The sequence below is a fragment of the Carettochelys insculpta genome, chromosome 2, assembly GCF_033958435.1.
Source record: "Carettochelys insculpta isolate YL-2023 chromosome 2, ASM3395843v1, whole genome shotgun sequence".
In the NCBI taxonomy this organism is placed as follows: Eukaryota; Metazoa; Chordata; order Testudines; family Carettochelyidae; genus Carettochelys; species Carettochelys insculpta.
In genome coordinates this window covers 119,583,936-119,610,038 of record NC_134138.1, presented here as the reverse complement: position 1 = coordinate 119,610,038, position 26,103 = coordinate 119,583,936, and the positions used below count along the sequence as shown (strand labels likewise).

Genomic DNA, 26,103 nt, shown 5'->3' with positions numbered 1-26,103 from the left:
CCCCCGCTTCCCCGAGCGAAGACAGACAGGCACAGTGACACAGCGCGGAACGGCCTTTAATAGCACAGCCCGCAGGGCAGCGGTGCAGCAAGGAGACAAGGCGGGGTTGGTGCTGGCTGCCGCAGGCGGGAGAGCGCGTAGCCCATCACAGGCTTTAACGCGATGCCTTGCCCCCGTGCAGGCAAACGAGCTGCGTGAGCGTCAGCTGCTTTCCCTCCCCTGGCACAGCCGCCTCTCAGCAACGTCGTCCCTCGCCCAGGGGCACAGCTCCGTGAGCCCCGCCTCAGTTTACCACAGTGTCTTGGTGGATTTCAGCCTCAGCCACTCTAACACCATCATCCTGTGCAGGGCAGGCAATTTTGAGGTCATGCAGAATTGGGGTGTTTTACGTTTTTGTTTAGCAGAAAAGTTTTAGTTCAACAGAAAGGTGACCCTTCAGAATTCCCAAGTCCCATGTTTTATCCCCTTCTCCACCCGTCAGTGCCCTCAGGGTAACTGAGGATTGAAACTGATCAAAGAAATCCCAATCGCCCAGAGATCTACTCTCCTTGTAACAGTCAGGGTTTCTTCTCCAGCGATCCAGTCACCTTATGCGTGCCTTCTGATACTGTTAGCACAGCACTTCTGTTATTTCCCTTCCCTTCTTCAGATGAATGCTCATGAAATTATTTCAGTCTTATGGCGAGCAAGCGCTGGAGGCAGGGTGGTACCACAGGGACCTGGAAAATGAAATCTGAAGCAGAAAACAAAATGGATAGTAGAAAAGTGATAGAGAACTTCTCAGAGAGTCAGTTATACTACACTCATCCCTCACTATATGAGCATAATTGGTTCCATTCCCACTGAATTCCCATTAAAATACATGTAAAAGTCTCTAATTCATTCCAAGTGCTTGTAACTTGACATACACCAGTTGAGTTTAGGTACTTTTCTGATGTATATGAATAGTTTGGCACCAGAAATAGGATGATGTAGTGTATGCATGTAGAGCAGGGATTTCCAAACCTAGGGGTCAGGACCCAAACATGGATCCCATTAGATTTGTTAAAGGTCACCAGCTCTGCAGCTCTCAGCTGCATGTGCTGTCAAAGAAGCCATTTGCAATTTCTTAACACTGCTGCCTCAGGCAGATATCTATCAACAGACATAGCAATTATCTTATGCCTAGGTGCTGAAACCTTAACATTTTAGTTAACTGTTTTTTTTAACTGTTACCTGCTGGGAGCAGGAGGCTGGGGGAGCCACCCAGCCTAACAGCCCTGGTGAAGAGGCTGCAGGGGGATGAGGAGGAGTGTCTAAGGCTGGAGCCATTTAGGGATATAGGGGGGGTCTAAGACTGGGGGCTGTTTGGGACCTTGGGTGAGAGGTTAAAACCTGGCTGATGGTGAGGTCTGCAGGGTGGGCAGGTGGGGACTAATACAGCAAATCCTCAAGTTACCCTGGGTTTGTTCCTCCAACCCCTGCATAACTTGAATTTTCCTGCAGGGGGAGAGGAGCCAGGAACCACCAGGCCCGGTCAGCTTCCTGGCTCCCAGAGTGGCAGGAGCTGGGAACCAGGGGCAAGCTGATTCCAGTCTCCCCATGGCTTGCAGGACCACAAAACTAACCAGCTCATGGTTGGTGAGTTTCATGTTCCCACCAGGGCAGGGGACACAACCAGGCTAAGAGCCTTCTCCCTCTCTACCCCCAGCCACAGGGCTGTAAGAGAGCTGCATGTCTGAGGGAAGGGAGGGAGAAGGCTCCAGCCATGGGGCTGTGGGTGTCCCCACAGCCCAGCCATGGACCCCGTGGCTGGAGCAGAGCCAGCCGCAGGGCTGCAGATCTCCTTGCGCCCCCTTGCCCCTGGCCAGGGAGCCCACGGCTGGTTCTGCTCCAGCCACAGGGCTACAGTGTCTCTCCGGTTGTTGGCCAGGGACCCCATGGCTGGAGCAGAGCCAGCTGCCCTGCCCTTTTCTGGCCAGGGACCCCGTCACTGGCTCATATACGCGGGGGAAGTTCACTCATTTAGCAAACAAAGGCTGGGAGATGTGTCCCTCATTTTTGCACATGCTTGTTAAGTAAAGTACTTGTTAAACAAGGGATGAGTGTACATATTACCCCCATAGTGTGTTTGCCCTTGATACACATTCCTTAATTCCATTTCTACAATTTGTCTAGCCCTTAAAAAGGGTTAAATTATGTCAACCTTAGACTCCAGAGCAAGCAGCAGCTGTTGCAACAGTTAAGCAGCAAACAATTCAACATGGTGAAGTAAATGGACTGCAATCCTGTGGACTATACATTTTCAATAACTGGTCAATTAAAGGAAAACAAGGGGCAGGTTGCTTTGCCTCCAGCTCTGTTCCACTCAGCCCCCAGCCACAGTTCTGCCCTCTCCCTGCCTCAGCCCAGAGCCACCCCCAGCCCCACTTCAATTCCACCTTCAGCCCAAGCTCCTCTGCTTATGAAACCTTGGCTGTGCAGTAATTGGGAGAGGTGTGCGTGTGGTGGCAGATTTCATTACTGGTAAGGGGAGCACAGCAGGAAAAGGCTGGATAAACTCTTGTAGACACTCAGCAGCATTAAGTTTTATCAGTACAACATAAGAAATCATGTAAATTCATGCGGCTTCCCACTTCTGCCTAAAATGTGACTAGTTACCTGAATCTATTTGTAGCAGGGGTGGTTTGCATGTTAAATTCTGCAACTGGAACTCCTCTGGCAGATACCTGAGGGGCAAACATGGCAGCAGGATATACCACAGAAGAGGTTCCCACCTGTAAGAAAAGCAAAACAGCACCAGACCAGAATTTAAAAAAAAATCCACTACCTTCAGATACCTTGAAAGACTCTATACCTGAATATTTGCTAAACATCTAATGCAGTTCAACCATACAACCATACATACAATAGCTTCCACCCACTTTTTCAGGGTATTGTGAAAATTAGAACTTAAAATATGTAAAACACTGAGGAAATTAAAAAGCAAGATACAAAGTTGCATTTGAAAAAGTAATCAGTGGTAGATGATGCAATTTGGAGGAAAAATGTCACTCATCTACCAGCACAGATTGGGCTAACATTGTGAAGATATTTCTTCTTTCAATTAAAGACAAAAACTAAAAGTAGTTCCAGGTGCTATACCTGTCCCTTTCCCTTCTTACCAACTTTGGGGATTTTAGAAAACATATTTTCCTCTATTTTGAAATATTCTTCTCCTCCTTTTAGCAAAATGAAAGAACCTTACAAACAGGTGAAAGTGATTGGCTCTATTCACCTGACCACTTACAAAGTTCTGCCAAATGTAAAAGTAAAACAAAATGACTATATTTTTAAAAATAAACTATTGCTCTAATCCCTTTCATTGGAAGGAATCTTGGGTGTCACTTGTCAGCAGCAGGTTACAAAAATCAGCTAATACAAGTCAAACTAAAGATAGAATTCTCATTCAGTTTAAGAATATACCCAATAGCTAACACGCAGTGGGTTACTCAAGGAGTTCATCCTTTAGCATCGTAATACTGTGCCAAACAGGAGTACTTGATGAATACATAGAAGTTCTCCAAACAAAAATGGAGATGGCTGGTTAGCTTTTCAACTTCCTAACAAGTGATATTAAAAATATTTATATCACACACAAAAATACCACAACCTCAAACGGTCAAGTGGGATTTTTCTTTTTAAGTTGACACTATTTAAGGAATTCAAAATTTAAGCAATTTAGATTGGGCATATTGTATACGTACATTCAGCTACTGGAATGCAATGTGGCCAAGTTAACACTGCTGAATTTACTTCAACTCAAACTCTTCATTGGTATTTTATATTCTCAAACTTCATGCTATCTTCTCATAATGAGATTTTATTTTAGTGCATTGTGTGTTACAAACTCTCTGATGTCTGTTTCTACATTTCCCATCTCAGAGAGTTGTGATTTCTTATTTTGAGCTTTCTTGATAAAATAGGAAATCAAGGCATTTTTACCACCAAACAGAGGTCACAGATCTCAAGTTCTTTTTCAACCTCAGTAAGAATGTCAGAATCCAGAGTTTCACCAAACCACACAACATGGGGACGTAGGAGACCATTGCAGCCTTCCTCTTCACACCTGTCAAAAGTTAAAACAGGAAGACACTCAAGTGATTATGAGCCTTGGACTGATTGGTTAAAAACATTTAAAACAAGACTTATTTCAACTGCAATAGGGTTGGTAGATCACACTTAGGAGAACAATATTTTCCGTCTAGGCACGATACTACAAAAACAAAGGTTCACATTACAGCTGAAACAAAGGCATCAAATCTCCGATTCCAAAGGACTCTATAGCAGTTTACAAAATTGATTTTGTGCTGGTAAACTTCAAAAGAGTATTTGCACCACAGATATCAGCTTCCACTGGGTACGGGGGATGTTCAACCCCCTTCTCCTGTGTACCTCCCACCCCACCTATTCCCCACCTATTATACTTCTCCCAAAATAAAGGATTTTTTTAAGACTGTTGTAACAGACATACTGAAACTAGTACAGATAAATCAAGTTGTATTTCATCATCCCATCCCACAACTTCTACCAAGCCCACCCTGAGTTCTGTCCCTCCTTGGAGCATGCCTCATCCTCACTCCTCCCCACTCCCATCCCAGCACTTCCTCCACCCTGGGGAACAGCTGATTGCAAACAGCAGGTAGCACCGGGGAGGAGTTGATTAGCAGGGCTGCCAGTGGAAGGGAGGTGCTGGGTGGAAGGTAAGCACCCACTAGTGGAGTCAGTACCTACGGTTATTGCAGAGTCAGCTGCACAGTTGGTGATTTAAACTGTTGCACTCTATTTGGACCACATCATCTTAACTAATGTATATACAGGAACTACTTCTATTATACAACTCAACTATATCTCTGGGTGAAGTACAGAAACTGTTTAACCAGACTGCACAATGCTACCTAACAGTCTAATGCAAGAAATGAACAACTACAGTTAAGTGCAATAAATTGAGGTAAATAGTTTACTGCCACAAAAAGTGCCCTGGGATTTATAAGGATCACAAGACACTTTGCAGCAGACGTCTCCAAGCGCAGCAGCAGACAGTGGTCAGAGGAAGAGTGCTAGCTACTGGATAATCAGCAACTTATCCTGTAGTACTTTGCTTATTTATCACTATAAGCATCTAGTAAAGATGAGGCTAACAAAATGGATATTTTATGGAGTTGAGGAACTGAACAATGGAAAGAAGCAGCAATCTAATTTTCTTCATTATAACCACTACTCCACATTGCCTTTGTCAGCTCTCTCTTGTAATGTTATGCTACATTTAAGATATTTGGCACTGGGACAGGTCTATACTTAAAATGGAGCAGGTGCACCTCCATATCACTTAAAGGAAAGTTATGTCAGTGGAAGCAGCTCTCCTGCTGACACAGCACTGTCTATTCCAGGGGTTAGGTTAGGTTAGTTGATATAACCACATCACTGAGCAGTTTGGATTTTTCCAGGCCCTTACTGACATGGATATACTGATATCAGACTGTAGTGTGAATTTGTCATACATCTCTCTCTCATTTTGTAAGCTGCTTTCACATTTCCCTGATGCTGTGTAAATACCAACACATCTGTGGAGGTACCCTTTCAAAGTAGAGGCAGTAACCTCTCTAGTCTGGCACCCGTGGGACCTGACCGGTGCTGGATGAGAGAATTTGGCAAACTACGGGAGGTCAATATTGTCTAGCACACTACCAACACTTTCACTGCTTACGAGACATTTAGGGGTAAATTACAGCACAGAACACAGAGTCAGACTGGTGGCTGTAAACAAATATTTTGGGACCACAGGAAATTTGGCTACACCCAGGATAAGTGGTCGTCCAGGTAGCTAAAAAAATCAGGCTGGAGTATAGACGCTGTTGGACAAGAGAATTCTGCGTTACAGAGGTTCAACCTGTATCTGTGAAAGCTGAGGGGAGATTATTGTGGTGAAAAGAGATGAAAGTCAATACTCACCGAGGAAGATCTTCAACTGGAATGTTGGCATCTCCTAATTCAGGGTCTGGAGTACTAAAGTCACAAAACAAAAGCAATTTTTAGGTGACATACAACATGCCATTACAAGTAAAATACATGTCTTCAAAGCACTCTCTCAAATCAAAGTGATTCATTAGCTGCAGGAAATAAATACATCCACTACAACACTATTATCTGACCCAAAAGTCAGTAAACTAAACTCCTAATTGTTTTGAGAATGAAAAGAACAACAACAGAGTTCAGGTGTGAAGCACCAAAACAATGGTTTTAACTTAGATTGAGCATCACAAAAGGGAGGTGTGTGGGAGAAAGGGGGGAAATGGACATATGCTTTTTTTGCTTCTTTCTAACGTAAAAAGTCCCAGGAAAGGGTTTTTCTTCCTTCAAAGTAAGTTTTCCCCAATTGTTTCACACATTATACAGTCAGTCGTACCAACACGGACTGTTTCAGAGGTGTACCCATGTTAGCCTGTATCTTCACAAAACAAAGCAAAAAGTCCTGTAGCATCTTAGAGACTAACAATTTAATTTCTTAAGCAATAAGCTTTTGTGGGAAAGACCCAGTTCTTCAGATTCTCTCTCTGTTCTGCTCCAGAATCTGAAGAAGTAGGTCTTTCCCACGAAAGCTCATTACCTAATAAATAAAATGGTTAGTCTTTAAGATACTACAGGACTACTTGTTTTGCATTGTCAACACAAATTGGTGGCTACGTCTACACTGCATTGCACTTTTGGAAGAGGAACGCCAATGAGGGAGATCAAAAATGCATATGAAGCGCTGATTTACAAATCCTGCACTTCATTTGCATAACCTCGCCTGATCGTGTTTCCGGAAGAGGCTTTTCTGAAAATGAAAACAGCTGTGTAGATGAGGTTCCTTTGAAAACACACCATGTTTTTCCTATTTTGTTTCAGGAAAAAAGGTTCTTTCAAAAATGGGGTTTGTTTTTGAAGGAACTCCAGCTACAAAGCTGTTTTTGTTTTCAGAAAAGCCTCTTCCAGAAATGTGATCACGTGAGATTATGCAAATGAAATGCAAGATTTGTAAATAAGCACTTCATTTGCATTTTGATCTCCCTCATTTGCATTCCACTACCAAAAGCAGAATGCAGCGTACATGTAGTCTGTGTGTATACCAGTCCTCATGCAACTGGCAGAACACACATTTTTGGATCTAATGCCCCAAATGGTTTCAATTAAGAGATGAAAAAGTTCCAAACTTCTATCCATTATTCTCCATCACCACATGACATCCAGCCAATTCAGATTAGACCATATTTGATAATTTTAATCTTCTTTAAATATCATAAAGCAACAAACACACACAAATCCCACCTTCTTTTGTAGGTCATCTCTGGCTGTGTCTACACTACGAGATAATTTTGAATTTAAGGCAGTCAGATCAATTGTACCAAGTGCCTGGCTTTACTGTAAATACCATTATTTCGATTTAGGGAGCACTAAAATTGATTTAATATCGACATCGTATCATTGTTGGAACGGGCAGGGCGTAGTGTTCAATTTGAACCTGGAAGTCTGAATGAAGAGTAATGCGGAAGCACCGTATCTTTAAATTGAATTCATTAGCCTCCAGAGGTGTCCTGTATGTGCCTCACAGTGCTCTGCTGTGGCCTCTTCCATCTCCAATGCTCTCCAGGTGCATAGGAATTCAGTAACAGGAAGATCGTTTCAATTTGCCACCAGGAAGCCTGTGGCTTTGGGGTCATGCTTGTATGAGAAGCTGTGAAACTTCTTTTTTTCTTCGCTATCCTCGTTGTGAGCGCATCTACCCATTACAATTATCCTCAACACGGAGTTCATGGTTCTATGTCCACCTCTGCTAGCTGAGTTTTTTTTCTGCGCTGCCCAGCACCAGCTACAGCCCCCCTGCACCATGTGGCAGCTAGGCTGTGAGTGGGGGTCATCTTTGTATGAGAGGCCAAAAAACTTCTTTTCAGCTGTCTACATTTGGCGCACACTCCCCTCCCCTCTCGTCCCTCCCCCAGAGGTGCGACACAGTCTGGAACATTCCCACACCCAACTGTATCACGTGGGTTGCCCCATAGCTAATAAAAGGACACCCCTGCAGTTCAGGGCTGACCATACTGCTAGGCAGCCTGAGCATGGTGTGCGGCTTGCAGCTGCCCAGGGAAAGTTATAAAATCTTTTTCCTAACATTTCCTATCTTCTTTCTTAATGCTTTGATGCCCCAAAAAACACAGAGAAAAGTGGATGAGGGCTGGTTGAGATTACTGTCTGTTATAAGTTCAGTATATGAGATTTGGCAACAAAAATGATTAAGGGTCTGGAGCACAAGACCTATGAGGATAGGCTGAGGGATTTGGGCTTGTTTAGTTTACAGAAGAGAAGATTTGGAGGTGATTTAATAGCAGCCTTCAACTTACTGAAGGGGAGCTCTAAAAAGGAGGGTGAGGAAACTGTTCTCAGTGATGTCAGATGGCAGAACAAGGAGTAATGGTCAGAAGTTGAAGAGGGAGAGGTGTAGGTTAGATATTAGGAAAAACTACTTCACCAGGCAGGTGGTGAAGCACTGGAATGCGTTGCCTAGAGAGGTGGTGGATTCTCCATCCCTTGAGATTTTTAAGTCCCGGCTGGACAAGGTCCTGGCTGGGATGACTTAGTGGGGGTTGATCCTGCTTGAGGCAGGGGGCTGGACTAGATGACCTCCTGAGGTCCCTTCCAGCCCTGTGATTTTGTGATTTCACTGGCATCCCCCATGTTGGCAGCATCTGTGTAGCAAAGACGAAAGACAAAAATCTTGTTTCCTAGCCTTTTCTATCCTCTTTCTTCTAACTTTGCACCCCTTCATGCAGGGAAGTGTGGGTGAAGGGCCAGTTGAGAATACAAACTGTGCACTGCAGCTGTATAATGGACGGAGAAGCCAAATACCCACCCTCAGCAAGTCTCTTTTTTCAAAAACTTTCCTATCCACTCTTTCTTCAAGCTTTTCATTGTCCCTGTGTTATGTTCAGGGATCAGATGCCATCATGGGAGAGCGGACAGTCAGTGGATGGCCAGCTGAGATGACACTTGCTGATTTTTATAAAATCCTTGACAATTCAGTTGCAGAAGAAAGTAATGTCTGTTAACTTTGCTTTCTTTGTTGATGCCCTACTTTTCCTTCCTTCCGCCTGGAAAAATGGACATTTGCTTAACACAGGAGTGGAATGAGGACAATGCAATATGGGAAAATGTCAAATACCAGCAAACATACCCAGAATGCTATGGGGATGAGGAAACTGTGGAATAGGTTCCCACAATGCACTACTGCAACAGTCGATGTTTGCCAGTTGAGTATGGCAGCAATAAATCAACTGTAAGGAGCACATGGGGAAGTGAGAAGTCAAAATCGAATCTATAAATTCCAGAGTTACAAAATCAATATTAATAAATTTTATTTTAATCTCCCAGTGTAGACACGGCCTCTGGCTAGGTATATGCTACAAATAGCATAGCTACATCGAATCAGGGGCGAAGTGCCATTCCTGACCAACATAGGTTACTTGAATAATTGGAAAAAACTTGGCTAAGCCCTGAGTAAACTTTAGCTGTGAGCTGTTTCAGTGGCCTTGCATCCTCCAGTTCTTGGTGAATAAAGCTAGAGTTACCAAAGCAGTATATCCTATGTTTTCAAATAATCATATGGACTTTAAACACTATTCCCACTGAATTTAATGGGGTTTACCTGGCTAAAACCCTGTTCAGCTCTGAAAATAGCTACTCTGATAAAGATAATAAAAACAGTAACAAAATGGAGAGTACAGGTTCCACAATGCATTACCCTTTCCCAGCCAAAGCTGGGCATATCGGACTCTTGTAATTCTCTGCCACATTTCCACAGCTGGTACATCGGGTTTTGAATAAGCTTCCTGAAATGCACAAAGCAACAATTCCAGATTTTACTATCAAACAATGCTTTTCATCTGTGGTTATGCATTCAAACAGCTATATCCATCCCAAATATTCCCAAATTAGTTAACTTGTACAGAAAACATTTTTGACTGGCAGTCAAGGAAATCAATGGCATATTTATCCATAATGCCTATATAGCAAAGGAAGGAACACAAGTTTAAGAGCAACTATCTTGACGAACCAGAGAAACGACCCTCTAGTAGACTGTGGCTTATACTCTGGTTTACCTCATGACAGCTAGATGACTATAACAAAGTATTGCCTTAAAAATAATTTTACAAGAAAATGGGAATTGTTTGCCATCTGGCTTACAAGAGCGACTTTTGATTGTAGCATTGCATGCATTAATACTAACCATGGATTTCCAAGAGGTGTTTTGTGCCCGCCTTTCTGTGGAGCTCATCAATATTCTGAGTAATGACCACAACACTTCTTCCCTGTTTGCTCAGTCTGGCTTCACACTCCGCAATGGCAATATGTGCTGGATTTGGTTGTTTACTCAACATCAGCTCCCGGCGGTAATGGTAGAATTCCCACACACGGGAGGAATTCCTTGCAAAGGCTTCTGGGGTAGCCAGGTCCTGGGAGGAAAAAAATCTTTCATTAGTAATAGGAGCAAAACAAATTATTAATAAAAAACAACGAGAAGCCCTGCGGCACCTTATAGACAAACATATTTTGAAGCATAAGATTTCCTGGGCAAACACCCGCTTCGTCACATGCATCTGACGAAGCGGGTCTTTGCCCACGAAAGCTTATGCTCCAAGATATCTGTTTGTCTATAAGGTGCCACAGGCCTTCTTGCTGTTTTTGTGGACAAAGACTAACATGGATACCCCTCTGAAACTTAATAGATATAGTCAGATGTAAGTTATTATCTAAGTGACAAGATAACACCCGAGTATTTGTGACTAGCTACAGCTAACAATAATACAAATCAATTGCCTAAATCAGTCCTCCTTATTCTAGAGGGGCACAACAAATCATGTAATACAACAGGCCCAACTACATGATCAGAATGATTCCATCTGCCCTTATAATTATGGATCTATAAGTACTATATTTTAATGCATCAAAGTTGCCTCACCAAGCCTGCTCAAGTATAATACAAAAGAAAAACAAGAAAATTAACTAGAACATCATAGTTAATATTTTGTGTGTGTTAAAGCGGCTACAAAATTAGGCACCTTTGTATGGTAACAGTATGGGGGAGCTGGGAACCAGGGGGCAGCCTCGTTCCCATTTTCCTGCCACTTGTGGGACCAGGGAAACTGAGCAGCTCATAGCTAATCAGTTTCCCGGGTCTGGCCAGTGCAGGGCAGCTGGGAACCAGGCTGCTACTAAGCTCCCAGCTCTCTGCTCCTTAGGGTGCCTCAGAAACTAACCAGTCATGAGCTGGTCAGTTTCTCAAGTCCCACAAGGGCTGGGGAGAGCTGGGAACCAGGCAGCACTCTGGGTCCTGGCTCTCCTCCCCTTGCAGAGTCAGGAAACTGACCAGGACAGCAGCCTTTGTCAGTTTCCTGGCTCTGCAAGCAGAGGGGAGTCAGAAGCCAGGCTGCCACCTGGTTCCCAGCTCCACGGCACTCCCGAGACTGGGAAATTGCTCCTGTCAGGGGCGGCAGCGGTCTCCCCGCTACTCTAAGAGGTGGCAGTTGCGTTAACCCGAGATACGTGCAACTTGGCTGCGCATATCTTGAGGGTTAATGTACATTTGTGCTACTGGTAATTTCAATTCTGCCTTAATTTATGTATAATGTATCCAGATAATTGGCTTTTATTCTGGCAGCAATTAATACTTGGTCTACTTTGTATCTACAAAATCTTTGCTATAATTTTGCATTCATATGGGCTGTGCAGTTTTATTGAAAACATAGGAGAGAGCTCATTCAAATAAAGCCATCTGAACGATATACTTGTAGCCCTATGTAAAGGTTTAACTTTAATATGTCAACTTTCTCGTATGAAAAACTAACATTTATATGCAATATACTTTATTCAAATGCAGAAATACTGGCATGGTAAGCATATGCCTGTAACTGGATAACTACGCAGCTGCTCTAGTTTCCAAAAGAATTAAATCCTTCATGAGCACTATCTTAAACATACGCACACACAAAAGTGGTTATGATCGTAGCGCAAACATAAAAAAGGAAACATTAAATCAAGTTAACTTTGAGTCACAGAAGGAGCAGAGACAGCAGAGCCCAATACAAAGTTAGAGTGTGGCAGACAAAATTATCCCAACATTTTCAAACTTTAGAAAGTGTTATAAATAACCAAAGAAAAAAGGTGCTGTCCTTTGCCCCTTTTCCCCCTCTCATTTGTCTGAATGTAGAAATGGGGAGGTCTTCGGGGGGAGGGGGCAATGGGAAAGCAAGCAGGAAAGCAGACTCCTAAATATCAGAGAGGTAGCCAAGTTAGTCTGTATCTTCAAAAACAAGTGGTAGTCCTGCGGTACCTTACTGACTAACAGATATTTTGGAGCATAAGCTTTTGTAGGCTTCGTCAGATGCACTGGCGGGGTGGGGGGTGGGGTTCAGAGGAGGATTTAAAGAGGGAGTCTTGGTAAAGGGGAGGGCCAGAGTTGACAAGGTCTGTTCAGTCAGGGTGGATGTGGCCCATTATAAGCAGTTAATGTGGAGATGTGAACATCAAGAGAGGAGAAATCAAGTCAGTTCAGTCAGGGGGGATGTGGCCCATTGTCAGCTGCTAATGTGGATGTGTGAACATCAAGAGTGGAGAAACTGCTTTTGTAATGGGTCAGCCACCCCCATTCTCTGTTCAATCCTTGGTTGATGGAGTCAAATTTGCAAATGAATTGCAGCTCTGAAATTTCTCTTTGCATTTTATTTTTGAATTTTTTTGTTGTAGGACTGCTACTTTTAAATCGGTTACGGAGTGTCCAGGGATATTGAAGCGTTCTCCTACAGGTTCTTGTGTGTTCCAGTTCCTGATGTCTGATTTATGTCCATTTATTCTTCTGCATAGAGACTGTCCAGTTTGGCCAATGTAAATTGCAGTGGGGCATTGCTGGCACACGATGACATATATTAGTAGATGTGCAGGTGAAAGAGCCCCTGATGGTATGGTTGACGTTCGGTCCCCTGATGATATCGCTGGTGTAAATATGTGAGCAGAGTTGGCTGAGAGGTTTGTTGCAGGGATTGGTTCCAGGTTTAGAGTTACAGTGTTGTGGTCTATACTTGCTGGTGAGAATTTGTCTAAGGTTGGCAGGCTGTCTGTAGGCGAGGACAGGCCTGCCTCCCAAGGTCTGTGAGAGTGAAGGATCATTGTCCAGGATGGGTTGTAGATCACTAATGATGTGCTGTAGAGGCTTTAGCTGGGGGCTGTATGTGATGGCCTGTGGTGTTCTCTTGTTTTTCTTGTTGGGCCTGTCTTGTAGCAGGTGGCTTCTGGGTACATGTCTGTCTCTGTCACCTGCACATCTACTAATATAATATATGCCATCATATGTCAGCAATGCCCCACTGCAATTTACATTGGCCAAAGTGGACAGTCTCTAAGCAAAAGAATAAATGGACATAAATCAGACATCTGGAATGGTAACACACAAAAACCTGTAGGAAAACACTTCAGTATCCCTGGGCACTCAGTAACAGATTTAAAAGTAGCAATCCTACAACAACAACAACAATCAAAAATAAAATGCAAAGAGAAACTTCAGAGCTGCAATTCATTTGCAAATTTGACTCCATCAACCAAGGATTGAACAGAGACTGGGAGTGTCTGGCCCATTACAAAAGCAGTTTCTCCGCTCTTGATGTTCACACGTCCACATTAGCAGCTGACAATGGGCCACATCCCCCCTGACTGAACAGACCTTGTCAGCTCCGGCCCCCCACTTTACTGAGACTCCCTCTTTAAATCCTCCTCTGAAACCCACATGCCCACCCATGCATCTGACAAAGCGGGTCTTTGCCCACGAAAGCTTATGCTCCAAATATTTGTTAGTCTATAAGGTGCCACAAGACTTCTAAGTGTTTCCAAAACACCTATGACTGTTGTGCTGATCAGCAAAAAGAACCTGTAGTGAGGCTACTACAGTGAAGCATGGGGAAAAAAAATGCAGAGATGGCTAAGCAGAAAACATTTTGTCACTAATGAAGCACTACACAGCACTGCAACCCTTTAAAATAGCTAGCTGCTTCTGACTCACTGTACCGAACATCTTAAATAGAGGAATAACAGTAACTCATCAAATTTCTGGCCCAACTACATACCTGAGCTTGCCATTTTCTCCAGTAGCCTCCTGCGCCTCTGAAGGTAGGAACCCCACTCTCGGCGCTAACACCAGCACCTGTAATAACAGCTATGTGCTTTGCTTTGGCAAACACTTCTCGAAAATCAGCCATATCTAAATACAATTGGAAAATTAATAATTGAGCCACCAGATTTGTTTCATTTTAAATACAGACCATTTAATAATTCATAGATAAATAGATAAAGGCTGTCATTTCCAATTTTACATTAACTGCTTTCCAACATGTGAGTCTGACAATAGTTTGTAATAGGCTGGACAACCCATAGGGAATTGAGATCAACTTTTCTGAATTAAGTTAAACCTTATTTAATTAAGTTAAATATGTTTGGGTTACACTGGATTAAAAATGCAATTGTATTTTATTGTGGTACCTTCCCCCTTTGAAGGTCACTCCTCCCTCACCTCTCCTGAAAGGTTGGCATATATTATTTCACTCTTGAGTCTCCAGGGACTAACAAGAAATGAAAGATAAACAAAGTAAGTTTAAACAGGCACAGGGGCCTCTTCCTTGTCCCACAGACAGAACCCCTAGTCCAATAGTTCTTAACCTGAGTTATACATATCCCTGAGAGTATGCAGAGGTCTTCTGGGTGTACATCAACTCATCTAGATATTTGCCTAGTTTTATGAAGGTCTACATAAGAAGCACTAATGAAGTCAATACCAACTAAAATTTCATACCAATACAATGAGAAAGCCAGCGATTTTTCAAGAGCGGTGTCACATGTTTGTATTTTTACGTCTGATTTGTATGAAAGTAGTTTTTAAGTGAGGTGAAATTTGTGGGTTTGCAAGACAAATCAGGCTCCTGAAAGGGGTACAGTAGGCCAGAAAGGTTGAGAATCAATGCTCTGGTCCACAGAGGGTCCCAGTCTTTAGGGTGTAGTTGAAAGAACTGGGCCTACTGAAGCCCCATAAGAACAGGTGCTAGTTCTGAACTGTGGCTCTGATAAACTTGTGGTCACAAAGAAAGCCCTGTGGCTGAAGGATTGCTTCTCCCAGAGCCAATGTCAGAGTTGGAGTGATGGCCCGTAAACTTAATAGTATGCATGCTGTTCTTTTATTAGCTGTACTGCCTTTTATTGTAAGAATAAAGTAGGTATGCACAGAAAGTGCTGCACTATACTTCCGAACTATAGATATTGTACCTGTTAACTGTCTTGGAGGAGAACGCCAGCAGATGTCATGGGGCAACCTAACTGGGCTGGGAACACCACAGTGAAGACTGTGAATTCTGCAGCCTGAAAATACCCTGCTCAAAAGCGAGACATCTCCACCCAGAAAGATAACAGCTGGGGAAACAGAAACCTGAGGGAGTATCTTCCAGGGTTCAATTTCACACACCTACTAGGGAACACAAAATCGAACTATCTGGGGTCAACAGTCAACCCTTGTACTCCTCAATATCACGAGTAAGGTAGGTCGGTGGGAGAGTTTCTCCCATCAAACTCCCTCTCTGAGAATGGCCAGGTAAGTTGATTGAAGATAAGTCAATTCCAGCCATGCAATTGACCTAGCTGGAATTGCGTACCTACAATTGGCTTTAAGGTCTAGCAGAGATCTGGCCTAAGAGTGGATACTCTCGCCAGTGGCGAAATACAAACATAGTTGCCATGAACTGAGAGACAAACATCTTCAATTTTTTCAAACATTATGCTAATTAAAAAGACACAAACCAAAATCTAGTTAGTGTAAAAATAGTAATGACAGCTTATTATGCTTGCTTCTGAGTCACCTTGTCCTTTTTTGTGGGTTTGCAATTTGTATTTACGTTACATTTTTCCAGTGCGTGTGCAATATCCAAACAAGTACAGGTTAAAGCTCTAGTCCAGCACCCTCAGGACCTGACCAGTGCCGAACAAGAGAATTTGCCACATGAAGGGAGATCAATATTGTCTACCAGCATTACCAATACTTCCATTGCTTACTGGACTCTTAGAAGACATTTAGGGGTAAATTACAGCTAAATAACAGCATAGAACACTGAGAGCCAGGATTGGTGGATATAAAAAAAACTTCATGGGGCCACAGGAAACTTGTTCACACCCATGATAAGTGGTTGTCCAGCTAATTAAGATCATGCCGGATTACCGATGTAGCTGGACAAGAGAGTGTGCCGGATGAGACATTTTCAACTTATAGTTAAAGTGACTGATAATAATCGGCAAGAAAAAGCTGTCAAATGAACAAGCTAAAAACAGAAATATTCACATCTCTAATCTCATTAAATTTTAGGGTAGGTTGACACTTATCTTGAAGATCAACGGCTGCAACGCAATTTTTGGTACGCCAACTGTGTACCAAAAAATTGACTTTACAGCTGTCAACTTCCATACCAGACTTCACGGCAGAAGGTTGAGGGCAGCACTCGTCATACTGACCTTCCTTAATCCTTGCGATTCACGAGAAGTTCTGGGGTCAGCACTGACCCTGGAATGAGCTGTTTTGCGCATGCATGAAACGGCACCCCAGAAGATCGACCCAGAGCAGTCGATCTTCTACAGTAAGTGTAGATGCAGCCATAGTCATATTAGATGTTGTTCTGAACTATAGCAAATAAGTTATTTTCACAAAAAAATAAGATTTGTATGTTAACAACCCCCTTTTCACTTAGCAGATGTTATCTGCCCAAACTCTTTCAATTCAAACCAGACCACATGCCTCCTACAAGAAGAAGGTGGCAGCAGACCTCTGAAATTCAACTTTGTATTTTACTATTGCTATCCAAAAGCTCGTTTGTTATATTAACATTAAACTAATTCTTTAAATAAAAGATTTCCATGTAGATTACCACCTGGATGTGGACAGCTGTTGCAGTATCCCTTACCCCCCGCCTGTGATTTGGTGGGAATAGTTTCACTACCTCAATTCCTGCAGAAAGCCTGTAGGGCAGAAGTTGGGAAGTGAATTTCACTCTGTATGACTATGCAAGACAAACCTAAATATATACACACAAACGCAGAGTACCAGAAATATATTGCTTACTTTATAAATATTGAAATGCTAAGAAGTGTTACATTTTGACCTCTAAGTCAGGAACTTGGCATTCATTCAGCTTGATTGCAGAGTAGGTGACTTTTACCCATTTAAAAAAAAACCCAAACCAAGCCAAAAACAGATTCACAGCCAACTTTCCCCTTAAATACCTGTCTCTTTCAAGCTAAAATACAGATTGCTATTATTAAAGCCTATGCAGGGTCTAATCAAAGCTTTATTTAATCATCATTTTCATCATCATTCTAGAGATGATGAATTGAGACTGAATTTCCACCGCAAGCACTCATTAGCAGGCACTTATAACTTTGACAAGTTACCCTGAAGACTGAAATTTCTCATACTAGGTGTAAGCCAAGAAATAATTTCTTTTTTAAAACTTTTCAGTCACTTGATTTCATAATGAAAAAAACATACCATTTATAAAGTACTTTCTATAGGATTTTGTTTAAAACACTCAACATAAGCATTTTAAAAGTTCTTACATCCACATGACGACTAATCGGTCTTGTTTGCAAAAGCTAGGGTTAAAAAGTTATAGCAACCAGGAATGTGCAAACAACATTATTTTCCCCTAGAACTTTACTAAGAGGTACCAGATGCCAGGCTTCCAACATTTGCAGAGGCAGAGAACTGAAACTACTCCCACAGAGTCAAAAGTGATTCAACAAAAGGGAGTGGTGGTTTGGACTTGCAATCTTTAAAATAAGGAAATATGTGCAGTTATTATACACTATGTCAGTACAATATATTCTCTCTGTCATGATTTTATAATATCTAAGGACATTATCGTCCCCGTGGGCCAGGGAATACACGCCTTTGGCTATGAAAAATCAGTGCAGGCACATGAAAACTCCAAAGTCTCACAGGCTGTCATTTAGCAGTGTTCCCAATGGTCACTTTTTGTCAGTTGGTTTCCCCGGTAACCTGAACTCATGACAAGGTGTTTGAATTCTAGGCCTCTGATTGGGCGGAGGTGAGAGCTTCTAGCACCTTCCACACCCCAGAGGACCTAACTGAAAACTGCAGGTAGAATCATGAATATTCAAATCATCTCATGAATTATGTATGAACTCCCTGCATACAAGCAGGTGCCTCAGGCCATTCCGTGGCCCTGGGGGACAAAGACTTGCTTCTGTTACCCTGCATAGGGAGGCGCTGGCTGCTTTTAAGCGGTGTCCGCCAAGCCCTTAGGCCAGCCCTAAGGGGCCAAGAGCTGAATCACCTGAGCTAAGAAATCACTAAAGCACTGCTGCAACACTGCGGCGCTAACAGGCCCAGGCGGCACCAACGCACCCAAGCGGCGAGCAGTCTCTGTGGGGCGGTGGCCAGGTGGCGAACCGGCCCGCTGCAAGGCAGGTACTGCGCATCTGGCTGCCAAACCCTGAGGCCACCATCTTTAACATCTCCGCCATCACAACACCTGCGGTGCTGCCATTTTGAATGACATCGTCACCGGCTACTTCTTCATTTACCTGTACACGACATTTACCAGCCTTGACTTCTAACCGAACAAGACCTTTCTTCAGGACACTTAAAATTTACCTATTTACAGACACACACGAGCTAACCTGGGACTTCGGGACCCCCCATTGGGGGAGTAGGGGTTGTGCCCCTGCGGTGTGCTTCCCCGACAGGGGGGGCACAGGACCCGAGGGCCTGACCCTCACAGCCGGGCCTACAAGCCCAGGATTGAAACGAAATACACAGCACATTTAATTATTGTTATTTTATTAATTACTGTTCTTAATTAGCATTATTATAATTAGCATATAGTTTTATTACCAGGTTGTTCTATTGGGAAGGTTAACCCCTAATCCCTCTTACCTTTATACCCATCCTTATATAAACAATTGCGGGTGAAGGCATCAGCCTCCCCGCCTCCCGATATTCCGCCAATCTCGTGTGTCCCGGGTAAGAGCCAAGGGCCTCCCAGGAACACCTAATAATTGGTTCCCAAAAAGGAGACACGGAAGGCCCCCCATAAAATTAAAGAGGAGTAGCCTTGACCGCCTCCGGGGGCCAATCTTAGAGGCAGGTCTAGCACCCTGCCCCTGGTCGGTGGTGGGGATTAGCACCCTCACCCCGCCTATTAAATTGGTGGAAGGGATTTAAAATACCCTTATATTTTTACCTCTCCCTTTTTAAAAATCTAACAACAATTTTTTACCTTCCGGCAAAATAAAAACTTTAAAACTTTGTCCAGGACTCATTTCATCGAAACAATGTATAGAGTAAGTGTGTAGTTATTGTTAGTTTTAGCATAGATAGTTATTCTAATAGTATAGTTTTAATAAACACAGTTATTTTGTTTCAACCTTTGCCTCCTTGTCCTGGTCTCATCTTCTGTGCTAGCCTCTTCCCTCTGGGTGGCTTAGGCGGGGTCTAGTGCACACTGAGGTGGGGCTCTCCTGCCTGGGTTTGTAGCAGGGAACTGATCGGATCCTGGGACCTGTGCTAAGGAGGCTTTGATCTGCTTGTAAGGGCTTCTTTAACTTACTATCTGTCCAAGAAAAAAGTTCAGCACTCTAGAGTTTAGAATATTTATTTTGCTCAGTAATTTGTGCCCATAACAATGTTGCTTAACTTTAAAAAACTCAAAACTCAGGAAGCACAGGGAGAAAAGTAAAATTATTTGTCAGGACGACATACAGAAAAATACACAGTATAGGAATGGATTTAATCTTACTTGAATTAGGACGAGCCATTTCTAAGCAAACTCGCCTCTTGGAAGAAGGAGGCTTAAGTCCACAATATGCTTGTGAAACCAGCCTTCTAGAGGTAAGCTGAAAGAGACTCATCAGGATTACTTTACAGTTCTTAATCTGAAAAGAGATATCAAATATCAACACATTTATGTGGCAAAGGCTACACAGCAAATATACTCACTCTCTTTTCTGTGTCACAAAAAAATGAGGTGCAGTATTTACTATTTCATCCTCCACCCCATTTGTATAGACCAAGTATTGTTTATGGGCAAAGTTCAAAATTACAGTATTTCAAGCTACAGAACAATCAAATAATATGATAAAACATAAAAAGATTTAAAGGACTGTTAATCCTACTCCTGTGGGGAAATACTGAAATGCCCATATTTTTCCAGTATGAAAAAAAGAGACATGGAAAAATCTTACTTGAACTCAAGGTAGAATAACCAATTAATATTTTCCTCCCATAAAGTGAATTAATTCTTTCAACTAAATATTATGTTGTGACTGAGTCCTTGTATTGAAAACATATAGGATGATCTTGGGGGTTTAATAAACAAAAATGTGATGCTGTGCAGACACAGCAATGCCTAGCGTAGGTAGGGCTTTTAATTTTTAATAACCTCTACAAACATTAACTAATTCAGAGATTTATTCCCACTCTATAAATGGTAAAATATCTACTGGGCACAATTCACAACTGGAGTAAACTACTAGAACTTACCCTGATTTCACTGGGAATTGTGTTCCCTTATGACAAGGCTTGTGAGACCCTCAACCAAGGTAATAATGCCCAAATGCTTAATGGACCAATGGGCTAAGACCACGAATCCAAACCCATAATACAGACTTCAATCCTTGGGTTTAGCCAATCACCTCTCAACACAAAACAGCAGTTTAATCCTTTTCACCTTGGTAGTATAATTGCTCTATACTATGTAACATGTACTACGTTTCCCCTGTTTGAGGTGGTCTGGGAAGATGAGGATATACCAGCAGATTGGAAGGAAGGCTACCTCATCAAGATCCCAAAGAAGGGCAGCTTAAGCAGCTGTGAGAACTACAGAGGAATCACACTTCTGTCAGTGCCATGAAAGATCTGCAACAGAATCATTCTGGAAAGAATGAAAATCACTGGGGACCCAGAGCTGAGAGACCAGTAAGCCAGCCTTTGACAGAACAGGCCATGCATTGACCAGATCACAGTACGAATCATACTGGAGCAATCTATAGAATGGAATGCACTACTTTACATCAACTTCATACACTACGAGAAAGCCTTCCGCAGCCTACACAGGTAAACCCTCTGGCAGCTGCTCTGACACCATGGCATACCATCCAAGTTAGTCAACCTTGGTAAGAATTCTAACAAAGGAACGGCCGGAAGGAACAGCCTGCAAGTTTATCCTGGGGGACAGTTCGCAAGGAGCTTCCAAGTGAAGACAGGAGTCTGACAAGGCTGCTTGTTGTCACCATTCCTCTTTACCCTCGTAATAGACTGGGTCATGAAGACAACAGCAGCAAGGAAAAGAAATGGGATATAGTGGACACTCTGGAGTCAGCTGGATCACCTGGACTTTGCTGACAATCTGGCACTTCTGTCCCAAAGCTACTGACAGATGCAAGAGAAGAAGGCAGACCTTGCTGACATCTCAGCTACAGTTGGCTTGAATACCCAACCCACAAAGTTAAAAATAAGATCTTGAAAATCAACGTCAGTAGCACAGAGCCAGTTATACTTGGTGGCAGGGCACTGGAAAAAGTTGAGGTCTTCACATACCTGGGCAGCATCATTGACAAAGAGGGGGGCACCAATGCTGATGTGAGAGCAAGGATTGGGAAAGCAAGAATGGCTTTTCTTTTCATGAAAAACATCTGGAATTCTAAGCAGATCAGAACGCAGACTAAGATCAGGTTATTCAACTCCAATGTCAAATCATTCCTACTGCATGGAGCAGAAACTTGGAGAAGAACAGAGGACTGTCAAAAAAAAAAAAAAAAATCCAGACATTCATCAGTAACTGCCTCCGTAAAATCCTCCAGATCCACTAGTCATACACCATCAACAACCAAGCTCTGTGACAAGTGACTCATCAACTTCCTGCTGAAGAAAGAATCAGAAAGAGAAGATGGCAATGGTTTGGACATACCCTTAGAAAACCAACCACCAAAATCACAAGGCAAGCTTTAAGTTGGACCCTACAAGAAAAAGGAAAAGAAGGGTGCCCAAGAAACATCTGGTGTAGAGACCTGAAGGCAGACACTAAGAGGCTGGAATATGATCCATGGAATATGATGGAATATGGTCAGAACTGGAAAAGATTGCCCAGGACAAGGGATGCTGGCGAATGGTTGTCAGTGGCCTATGCTCCAAGATGTAGGAGTGGAAGAGACTTACTATTACGTAACACTTACAAAGAATGAACATACTAGAAAGTGTTACTGGTATTATTTGTAAGTCAATTTTCTCTTTAGTGGTAAATTAAATTTGAAGTATTTTTAGAAGAAAAACAGAGACAACCATAAAAAATGGAGGTAAGTAATAAAAAATCCTTCAAATTCACGTTCACTAGTATCAGCGTATTTTTTTTTTCCTTAAACAGAATCTTCCTGGATATTTAAAATCCACCACACTTTCCATTTACTCAGATGGCCTTACATTCCAATCAAAATATGAACCTCTTTCTATATTTTGAAATTGTAGAAGAAATCACACAAAAAACTAGTCATTAATTTCCCTTATATTGCCTCATCATTCTCTAATTATAATATTGAAAAATAATCTATAAAATATTTTATCCAATTTTAACTATTTGATATTGAGGACAGAACATACATACAAAGATTATACTAATGCAAAGAATGTCGTGCATTTTACAAAGACCATGATTTTGTTATTGGCATCACAATATAATAACTTCTTCTGTAAAACAGGTTAAAAAAAACTTAATTTTGTTCAAAAATACGTTAACAGTTGTGCTCAAAATGGATCACATGTATACAGTTTAGAGAAGCAATTGTGCAGGTGAGGGCACGTATAGTATTTGGTTTGTCTCACTACATAGCAAAGTATAAGAACAAATAACAGTATGTCAAACAGAAACATTTAGGGCCTAATTCCTGCAGTCATAAATGCAGAACCTGTTTGAAAACAGTCAGAGATTGGGTTTGTATTCACATAAATTGCAGAACCTCAGATCAAAATCTCAATACTCTGTAGCAGGAATAAAAGGCAAAGTGAAATTCTGTTCGAAGTGTCATGTTGGGATACACAGAGGGAAACCATCATTCGCTCTTTTGTAGACTAGAAAAACGTGAACACTCACAATTTAAATGCAGTGCTGTGCACAGGGTGGCAGTGTAGATACAGTTTAGAACTTCAGAAATGTGTTAGCTGGTTGTGTTCAGCCCTAGCTACAACATATCCTGTCCACTATAACACAACGTATCATGCCCACAATATATGCCTGGAGAAGGGTCTCTTTAGATTAGGATTACAGATATTGGTTTTTCAAATATAATATTGGGGTGACCTTAACCAGCTGACACACAAAGACTTGCTTCCCCCACTTCAAAGCAAGTAGAAAAATATTTAACAAAAACTTCAAAAATGTTTACACTCATCTACCCCAGAGTCTCTGATTCATCTGCGGTCTAAGAAAATACCTGGTCTAACAAGGGTATGCTGAACAATAAGGATTCCAAGAACAGAATCTTTTCAGGTATAAGGTATATATTCATCTGCCTCTTGCCAATTTTGTACCACAAACTAAAAATCCAGTTTTTGGAATGGGAAAAGATAGTACACTATATATCCAAATTTCAACAGGAACACGGACAAGAAATAAGAAAAAAACGAGGACCAAAAGATAGAAAAAATGGATTCGCAGGTGGCCCGTTAGCATTAGCTTTACTGCACAGAGTGCCTCTTGACTGCAAGCATCCAATACATATTGCACAGCAGGTGCACGTGACTATAGTGGACATCCAAGAAGTTGGATGAAATGCTCCACTCCCTTGAGGATTCAAAGGCAATGCTGAGGTCACTAAGGATCTACACCTCAGCACCTCATCATGTATAATTAGAAAAGAAAGCTGAGAGGGAACAACATAACAATCTTCAAATATTGTTAGAGGGAGTACAGATAACAGTTGCAGACATCAGTTGTTCTCCATGTCCACCAATAGCTGGGCAAAAGTAATCAGCTTATGCTGCAGCATGGGAGATTCAGGTTGGATATCAGGGGGAGGAAAACCAAGCTAACTGTAAGAGTAAGCTTTGGAATAGGCTTCAAGGGAGGCTGTGGAATCCCTATTGTTGGTATTTAGGAACAGGTTGGACAAACATCTGCTGGGGTTGGTCTGCGCCTAAGGAACATAACCATTTTCCCTGCGAGGCCCCTCCCAGCATGCAATAAAAATGTCATGGCCCATCAGTACCACAACTACCGGTTTTTTGCACCTACAGGCCAGGAGCAGAGCTAAGGGATAGCAAGCAGGGCAGTTCCTCAGAGCCCGATGCCACAGGGGGCACACAAACCTAAACTGCTTGGGCTTCAGCCCGGGGGTTTTGGGGGGGCGGCTCCGGATCCCAGGCTGCAGGCCTCAAGGGGGGGCTTCCCCTTTCTGCGCAGGGCCCTAAGCAAGTCTAATATCAGTCGTGCTCGGCGGCTCCCCAAGACCTACGTGCCCGAGAGCCCCAAACCCGGGGCTGACAATCGCGGTGGGGGGTGTAACAGCAACTCATCCCTCAGCACTGGGGGGGGGGGTGAACTAGGTGCCTCTGGGGCCCTGCGTTTGTGGGGGCTCAAAGCGCCCCGCCCGCGCTGCCTTCCCAGGGGCTGGGGCCGCGCGGCGCGAACTGCCCCGCGTGCGACAAGAGCGGCGCGGGGTCCGCCCAAGCTGTACCCGGCGCAGGCAACCCCGTGCTCGGGGCGGCGCACTCGGACGGAAACCCCGGCGCTGCCCCGCTGCCCGACCCGGTCCCCCCGCCCAGGCAAGTGAGGCTCGGGCAGCGGTAGGGCCCGACCAGCGACCTCCTCCCTCCCCCAGACCCCACGGGCGCCCCGCTGGGGCGGAGCTGCAGCCTCCCCCCGCGGTCACCGCGCCCGGCACCCACCTCCGCAGAGCTGGAGTCCGGGCCCAGCTACGGGCGCTGCGTGGAGCGCGGCACGTCCCGCCCCTGGAGCAGCCGCCGCCGCGGGGAGGAGCCGGCCCGGCCCAGCCCGGCCTAGCCCCGCCCCCCTCGGGCCCTGCCCAGGCAGCCTCGCTCCTCGCCCCAGGGACGCCCCCGGCTGGGTCTGAGCCTCTTCCGACAGCCGCTCCCTCCCCGGGGGCAGCGAGAGGCGTTCGGCGCTGCGCCCGGGCCGCGTGACGAGCCCCAGAGCGCGGGGCCGGGGGCGCCGCCCGCACTTCGCTTCCTTTCCCGGCAGGCAGAGCCGACCGGATTCCGGTTCCGCTTGGAGAGCCAGAGCGGGGCGCGAGGCCTCCCGGAGACGGGCGGGCGGCGCAGTTTTCCCGCAGGCCCGTCCCTTCGTCAGCCCGCTGGGCGCGTTCTTCACTCTCCCTCCCGGGCGCGCGCCTCTCTGCCCCTGTCCGTCGCTGATGCGCTTTTTCTTGCTAAGCGTGGGTCCGGGACAGCCCCTCAGTCGCTCCCTCCCAGGTAGCTGAGCAGTCTGAGCATAGCACGGGTGCCAAGAGGGGTCCAGGGCAGTTTTCATCAGCCTGCAAGACAGGAGCTCAGCGGACAGGAATAAGGGGAGTTGTAAGTTCCCAGGGTCCTTTCAAAAAGGACCCAGCTGGACGAGCCACACGGCCATTTCAAAGAGCCACGGCCAGGGGCATGCTAATGAGGCACTAAATATGCATTTCAGCACCCTATTAGTAATCTTCAAAATGGCCAGTTACAGGGCCATTACAAAGAGTTGTGCTAGTGTAGACACAGCATTAGTGACTTTAAAAAAAAATCAGTGGTACCGTCTGTAGAAGTCAAACGGTCATATTTCACTGCTCCACCTGCAAGGTTGCTGACTGCTACCACTGACGGTAACAGCAGCAGAGAAAGATAGTCAAGGAGAGGCTGACAAGATATTTTCAAGGGCCCTGCCACACTGCTTCATTAAGTGGCCACGATCCCATTGCACAACTGCTTTCAAATGACCTGATATCAAAAACAGTAGAGAAAGGACAAAAATA

At 43.9% G+C, this 26,103-nt stretch overlaps 1 protein-coding gene across 5 annotated transcripts; it reads right to left on the bottom strand.

Annotated features, from left to right (window-relative positions):
* Nucleotides 1-38: 38 nt before the first annotated feature.
* Nucleotides 39-25,407, bottom strand: SIRT5 (sirtuin 5). Of its 5 annotated transcripts, none has more exons than XM_074987609.1 (9): nt 25,028-25,407; nt 19,890-19,986; nt 14,166-14,299; nt 10,280-10,505; nt 9,794-9,881; nt 5,971-6,024; nt 3,964-4,087; nt 2,641-2,756; nt 39-733 (listed from the first exon to the last, which is right to left on the bottom strand). In XM_074987609.1, the coding sequence occupies exons 2-9, from the start codon at nt 19,906-19,908 to the stop codon at nt 658-660; spliced, it is 837 nt and encodes a 278-aa protein (XP_074843710.1). In that variant the 5' UTR covers nt 19,909-19,986; nt 25,028-25,407; the 3' UTR covers nt 39-657. The 5 variants fall into 5 exon arrangements, with proteins under 5 accessions (XP_074843710.1, XP_074843709.1, XP_074843711.1 ...); XM_074987608.1 differs by having other exon boundaries at nt 19,890-20,025; nt 25,028-25,406; XM_074987610.1 differs by lacking the exon at nt 25,028-25,407 and adding an exon at nt 14,578-14,657 and having other exon boundaries at nt 19,890-19,904.
* Between the last annotated feature and the right edge of the window lie 696 nt (nt 25,408-26,103).